The sequence below is a fragment of the Microtus pennsylvanicus genome, chromosome 14 (genome assembly GCF_037038515.1).
Source record: "Microtus pennsylvanicus isolate mMicPen1 chromosome 14, mMicPen1.hap1, whole genome shotgun sequence".
In the NCBI taxonomy this organism is placed as follows: Eukaryota; Metazoa; Chordata; class Mammalia; order Rodentia; family Cricetidae; genus Microtus; species Microtus pennsylvanicus.
The window spans coordinates 49,007,375-49,014,582 of record NC_134592.1 but is presented as its reverse complement, the minus strand read 5'-3'; the positions used below and the strand labels follow the sequence as shown (position 1 = coordinate 49,014,582).

The following is a 7,208-nucleotide window of genomic DNA, read 5'->3' as shown; positions in this document are numbered from 1 at the left end:
ACCCCGCCTCACCGCTCTGGCAGCGTTTCAACATTCCGACTTCCTCTTCCAGGCTTCTTCGGCCACGGCTTCGCTCCCTATGTAGACTACACGACCCAGAATGCACCTCGGGAGGTTGATTTCCGGGTCAAGAGGTCCGAGCTGGGTGCATCACCATGGAAGCGCTCGGTTTGGTCACGTGGTGGCCCTGGTTACGCCGGGTGGCGGCTGTGGGGTCCCGGGCATAGGCGGGGGCCATATTGCCGGAGGCTGGCTCCGGGAGTGGAGGGCCCGAGCGGCCTGGCAGCTGACCGGAGCCGTTCCTCGCCATCTCTGCACCTCGGGCCTCGGAGAGGAGCTGGAAGGCTGGGCTTCATCCAGCCCTCCCGAGACGGCGATGGTTCCCTCCAGCCGTAGCTACCCGACGACCCTCCATGGCGGCCGCGCCTTCCGAGCTGCTCCTGCCGCCGCCCCTTGCAGCCGTGGGTTCCTATCGCCCCCCAAGCCGCAGTCGTCCTTCCGCTCCAGGGACTGATGGACGTCGAGCTGGGGGCACAATGAGAGGCGAGAAAAACTACTACTGCCGCGGGGCTGCCGGGGATCACGGCTCCTGCCCCTCGACGCCGTCGCCTCTGACCTCGACCCTGCTCTTGCCGGCGGAGGCCGTGTCCAGTAGCTGGTCGGGGCCCGGGAGTGGGTTGTCGGGAGGAGATGAAGAGGAGACGCGGCTCCTTCAACTCCTGCGCACCGCCCCGGATCCCTCCGAGGCATTCCAGGCTTTGCAGGCTGCCTTGCCGCGGCGGGGCGGCCGGCTCGGCTTTCCCCGCCGCAAAGAAGCCTTGTATCGGGCGCTCGGCCGAGTGCTGGTGGAAGGCGGGAGTGATGAGAAGAGGCTCTGCTTGCAGCTCCTCTCGGACGTTCTTCGGGGCCAGGGGGAGGCAGGTCAGCTGGAAGAGGCCTTTAGTTTAGCGCTTTTGCCCCAACTAGTTGTCTCGTTACGAGAAGATAATCCAGCCCTACGGAAGGATGCGCTACAGATCCTGCATATATGTCTGAGGCGCAGTTCTGGCCAAGTACTTAGAACGCTTATACAAGGCCTGGAGAGTCCAGATGCCCGGCTTAGAGCATCCACCGCGCTCTTGCTCCCTGTCTTGCTTACTCCTGAGGATTTATTGCTGGGCTTGGATCTCACTGAAGTAATAATATCTCTGGCCCGAAAGCTTGGCGATCAAGAGATGGAAGAAGAATCTGAGACAGCGTTCTCCACACTTCAACAAATTGGGGAACGGCTTGGTCAAGAGAGGTTTCAATCCTACATCTCTCGACTGCCCTCTGCTCTGCGAAGGCACTACAATCGTCGCCTGGAGTCCCAGTTTGGAAGTCAGGTTCCTTATTATTTGGAGCTTGAAGCCTCTGGGTTTTCTGAAGATCCTGCCCCTTGTATAGCGACTTTTTCCAATAGCAATCTGAAATTCGGGATTATTCCTCAGGAGCTGCATGCGAGATTGCTGGATCAGGAAGACTATAAGAACAGGACTCAGGCTGTTGAAGAACTAAAACAGCTGCTCGGAAAATTTAACCCAAGTTCTACCCCTCATTCTAGTCTTGTTGGTTTCATTAGCTTATTGTATAATTTGTTAGACGATTCCAATTTCAAAGTGGTCCATGGCACGCTTCAAGTTCTGCATTTGCTGGTTATTCGCCTGGGGGAACAGGTCCAACAGTTCTTGGGACCAGTTATAGCAGCTTCTGTGAAAGTGCTGGCCGACAACAAATTGGTGATCAAGCAGGAATACATGAAGATCTTTCTAAAGCTAATGAAAGAAGTAGGCCCTCAGCAGGTGCTCTGTTTGCTCCTGGAAAATCTTAAACATAAACATTCCAGAGTCAGAGAGGAAGTAGTGAACATTTGCATCTGTTCCCTCCTGACCTATCCCAGTGAGGATTTTGACTTACCCAAACTGTCTTTTGATCTTGCTCCAGCTCTCGTCGATAGCAAACGCAGGGTACGCCAGGCAGCTCTAGAAGCCTTTGCTGTTTTGGCGTCATCAATGGGCTCAGGGAAAACCAATGTCCTTTTTAAAGCTGTAGATACTGTTGAATTGCAAGATAACGGAGATGGAGTGATGAACGCCGTGCAGGCCAGACTGGCCAGAAAGACTCTGCCACGGCTAACAGAGCAGGGATTTGTGGAGTATGCCATCCTCATGCCATCTTCTGCCCAGGGTAGGGCCAGCCATTTGGCACATGGCGCAGATACAGACTGGCTTATGTCTGGAAACAGAACCCAGAGTGCACACTGTTACTGTGGCGACCACACGCGGGACAGCATGCAGCTGTATGGATCCTACAGCCCGACGATCTGTACCCGAAGGGTCTTAAGTGCTGGGAAAGGGAAAAATAAATTACCATGGGAAAACGAGCAGCCTGGAGAAAACCAGACCTCCAATTCAAAGGACACTAAAGATACAGAGCAGGTATGCTTAATTTTCTTGAGTTGAAAATGAAAGAATTTACAATGAAAATTTTGAATTAAGTGCTGATACGGACATCCATTATAGTGGTACAAGTTATGTAAGTCCATTTGATAGGGTTCCTTCTTGGTTAAATTTGACGATGAATATGATAGGGACAATAAATGGTTTCAATTATGGCTTATTTTCATCTTGTCACTCAGTCATACAACAGACACCAAATACCTAGTACACACTGGATGATGAACTAATTCCAGTGCCAAGTGGTTTCTGGAGAAGGTTGCAAACTGGCAGTTCACCTGTCCGTTAAGTGCTAGACTAGAAATACAGAGTGCTGTGGAATGCCAGCACAAGGAGAATAATCTCACTAGAGCAAATCAAAAAAGCCTCCTGGGTTCTGACCTTGGAACTCAGGTTCCTGTCCCTGAAAAGTTTTTATTTTAAAATTTACAAATCTACATGTAAATTCAGGGTAAGTGACTACTCATGTTCCTTATCTTTATTTGCCTGTTAACATCTTGCAATATTTGCTCCATATTTTATGAACCGTTTGATAGTAAATAGCACAAATTTTGATTTTCATTCCTTAATATTTTGACATGCATCCCCTAAAATAAGTTATTTTATAACTGTATTGCTGTGCTTCAGAATATTAATAGTAATTGAATAGTATATATTTTTATTTAAATTTCTTCATCTGTTCCCAAACTGTGTTGTATATTTTTTATTTTGCTTTTATCATCAAGATCCAGTCATGGATGTTGTGACTATTGTCTTTTTATCTAGTGTTATGTCCCTGCTTGTTTGTGGGATATGTATGTTTTTCCATGGCTGGCCCCTTTTTTTCCCAAAGGCTGGGGCAATTGTTTTGTGCAATATCTCACATTGTAAATTTATCTGATTGTTTCTGTATGATTAGACTGAAGATAAAAATTCTTAGCAAATATATTATCTAAGTATTGGATACCACACAGTGGGATTGCCCCACCTTGAGGAACACATCATTTTGTCATTTGATCTAAACTGACAAGATCCAATAGAAAGGTATATTTTCCCTGTTACTATAGATGTTACATTGAGACCCTACAAATACCTCAACAATGTTTTACTTTTTGATTTTGACATCCAGTAAGTATTTTTACTTATTGCATTGAGGGCTACAAAGAGTGTAATTAAAGACAAAAAGCATTTCTTCTATATTTGTTGCCTAAAATTCTTTCTTATGTGTAATTATTTTAATCTATCTTTAATTTTTGCTCCTTAAAATTGAGTTTGTGTTTTTTAAAAGATTTCTCTCTCTCTCTCTGTGTGTGTGTGTGTGTGTGTGTGTGTGTGTGTGTGTACATGTATGTTCATGTGTGTACATGCCTGTGGAAACCAGAAGAGGGTATCAGATTTGGTGGAGCTAGAGAAGTTACAGGATTCACTGACTGGCGGTGTAAGTGCTGGGGACAGAACTCTGTCCTCTGTAAAAGCAGCAAGAGCCCTGAACTGCTGAACCTTCTTTCCAGCCCCAAATTAAGTTTTTTAAAATTTATTTGCAATTCAGTTTTTTATTATTTTTTTGGATTTTTGAGACAGGGTTTCTCTGTAGCTTTTGGTTCCTGTCCTGGAACTAGCTCTTATAGACCAGGCTGGTCTCGAACTCACAGAGATCCGCCTGCCTCTGCCTCCCGAGTGCTGGGATTATAGGCGTGCGCCACCACTGCCCGGCTCGCAATTCAATTTTTTATTGAAAATCTTTTTCATGCAATATATTCTGATCAAGGTTTCTCCTCCCCAACTCCTCCCAGCTCCCTATCTACCCAGATCTACAGTTTTTCTCACAGTAGGAACTAAATAAGAAGCTAAAAAATAACAATCCAGAATAGGACAAAATAAATAAACAGGAAAAAAAAAGCCAAAGAGAAAGCACAAGAAACACTCGAACACATATCAAGAACCATAACGTATAAGCAAAAGATCTGTAAGGTTTTAAAAAAAAAGCCCAGACAAAGTACTATGGGATAAAACCTGTCCAAAATACCATTTAGTTAATTTTGTGTTGGTCATCAGGTTAAGGTGTTTGACGCTGAAATACCCATGTTTGACCAATGACTGGCTCCTGTGATTTTTGGGCATGACTAATATTTGAGTGTTTTCTTAATTAAGTACCAAGGTTTACCTGGTATTTTTCTAGTTTCACACTGGGATCTGCTGGGGTTTTTTTCCTGTAGGATGCTAATATTGGCAATATGGTAGCGTAATATTTCAAAACCAAATTCTGCATATGATTTCACTCAGTACTAATTCTTGCTATTGCAGATCAGTCCTTCAGTGGGGAGAACCAAGAAGTATCTTCTTTAAAACAAGCCCCTGAGTAATCCCAATTGAATTGGGCCTTGAGGGTTCTTTGCCATTTTCTTTTATTCCGTATTTGGTCTTCCTTGTTTTGTAACCAAGAGCCTAACTTCCAACATCATTGTAAATGATGTTCAAGATTCCTTTGTGGTTCTTTTTGTTGTTTTTTTGGTTTGGTTTGGTTTGGTTTGTTTGGTGTTATTTTTTGTTTTTTTTCCTCCAAGAGATAGGGTCTCACTCTGTTGTTCTGACTGTCCTAGAACTTATTATGTAAACAAGGCTGGCCTTGAACTCACAAAGATCCACTTCCTGAATTCTGGCATTAAAGGCAGTCGTCTAGGTTCATAGTTATTTGTGTACTTTGAATTGTCGCATAGTTTTATTAAGACTCTTCAAAGAGTTGATCATGTAGCTCAGTGACACAGTGTTTGCCTGACATGGCCCCTGGTTTCTTCTCCAGCACTACAAAAATGAAATAAAAGCAAAAACCTAACAACCAACAAAACTTTAAATAACCTTATTCTTTGGCAGAGCAAATACTGATGCTCCTTATGATGGATTTATACCCCAGTAGCCTTCTCATAACTTGAAAATTTTATAAATCTGGCCTACTGAACGTCATAGCTTAGAGGCCTGGTAAACTGTGGAGAAGAGGATATTTCTGCTTTTGACCCTGGGGCTAACTTGGTACTGGTCAGCATTGCAAGGAAGGACCAAAATTTAAAGTACTGCTTCTAATGAGTGCATATTGCTTTTGCACCACCATAAAATAAAAATTGTAAGTCAGGGATTTACAGTTTGTATAATGCATTTTGACATTTAGACTTCCTGCCACACGCAGTACTAAGGCAGATGGAACTGATCTCTAGGTGTTCTCATTTCTCGCCTGTTCTTCGAAAGGGTTGTATTTAGTTATTTATTTGTCACGGTGTTGGGATTGAACCTAGGGCCTTAATATACTAGGTATGCATTCTGTTAAGCTATATGTCCAGTTCCGTCTTTTTTGTTTGCTTGATTTTTGTACTGAGGATTGAACTCAGGGCTTGTACTTGCTAGGCCAGTACTTTGTTGCTAAGCCAAATTCCCTGGCCCTCCAATTCCGAAATGTATAGGTTGCTTTGAAAATAGTTTTCAGATTTATATAGTCTGTTTATATGATTACTGCCATGTTTTATAAACATTAACTTTCTGTAAGAATTGTTCTTAGGGCTGCTTGCCCTGTGTCTAAGATGTCTAAGATGTTTAGTGAGTATATTAAGATTCTGTTCTGGTGCTCGCTTCGGCAGCACATATACTAAAATAGGAACATACAGAGAAGATTAGCATGGCCCCTGCGCAAGGATGACACGCAAATCTGTGAGGTGGTCCATATTTTTTTCTCTTTGGAGGGATATCTTGCTCAGCTTAGATATAGTAGGGAGGGCCTTGGTTCTGCCTCAAAGCAATGTGCTATACTTTGTTGACTTCCCGTAGGAAACCTTAGCCTCTTGGAGGAGTGGATGGGGGAATGGGGTGGGGTAGGGAAGTAGAGGCAGCGGGAAGCTGGGATGGAGTAGACTGGGATTGATATGTAAAATGAGAAAAGATTGGGTTTTTTTTATTTTTTATTTATTTATTTATTAAAGGGAGGCGGTGGCGGGGAAGATTGTTTTTTAAAAAAAATAAATAAACTAAAAAGAAATAAGTGCTAAAGAGAAATAAGTGTTAAAAAGTGGATTCTGTTCTGGCTGGGTATGGTGTGGTGGCACATGCTTATAATACTAGCACTTAGGAGGTGAGGCAGGCAGTCTTTTACTACTTAGTGACTTAAAGGCCAAAAAGGGCTAAAGGACATCTATATCAAAATGCTAATACTAATAATAAAATGGTTCTGGTGCTGATCATAACAACAGAAATCAGAAAATGAGTACATTTCTGAAATGCTAGTTTGGACTCATTTACATTGAAAGCTTCTGTGGTGAGACTGGAATTTATCATAGTAATCAAGTTGTGGATATATATTCAGAAATGCCTGTAGAAATCCATTGTAAATTATGTAAAATGAGGGCATGGACTAAATAGATACGCATTTGAAAATGTACATCTTTAAAAAGTGTACATATGTATTTTTATTGTTACTGTTTGTTTTTAGAGCAGAGTTAGGATAATAGCCGCAATGGAAAGTGCAGGTGATTTGTGAATTCCCTGCCCACATTTAAATAGCCTGCTCCCAGCTTCTAGCACATGGTTGGTAAGCACATCACAGTGGTAGAGTCAGCAAAAGCACAGTAAGACGAACTAAAACGTTTATCCTTTACTTTAGGCCTCTCTCCTGCCTTGTATATTCTATGGGGTTTTGGCAAGTCTGTGTGCACGGGACTCTCCATTGTGGTCACATAAGGGATAGTTTGATCGCCGTACATACATAACCTCTGT

At 43.3% G+C, this 7,208-nt stretch overlaps 1 protein-coding gene and 1 non-coding gene across 3 annotated transcripts in view; both read left to right on the top strand.

The window, feature by feature from the left end:
* The first annotated feature begins 172 nt into the window (after positions 1-172).
* Positions 173-7,208, top strand: part of Togaram1 (TOG array regulator of axonemal microtubules 1) — a 67,601-nt gene continuing 60,565 nt past the window's right edge. The window contains exon 1 of one of the 2 annotated variants that reach the window (XM_075948888.1): positions 173-2,456. In XM_075948888.1, coding sequence (XP_075805003.1) covers positions 414-2,456 — 2,043 coding nt within the window. In that variant the 5' untranslated portion in view covers positions 173-413. The remainder of the gene's footprint in view (positions 2,457-7,208) is intronic. The other variant, XM_075948889.1, reaches the window with a different exon arrangement.
* Positions 6,064-6,169, top strand: LOC142835436 (U6 spliceosomal RNA). Its single transcript, XR_012907863.1, has one exon. It is a non-coding gene; the product is annotated as a U6 spliceosomal RNA (small nuclear RNA).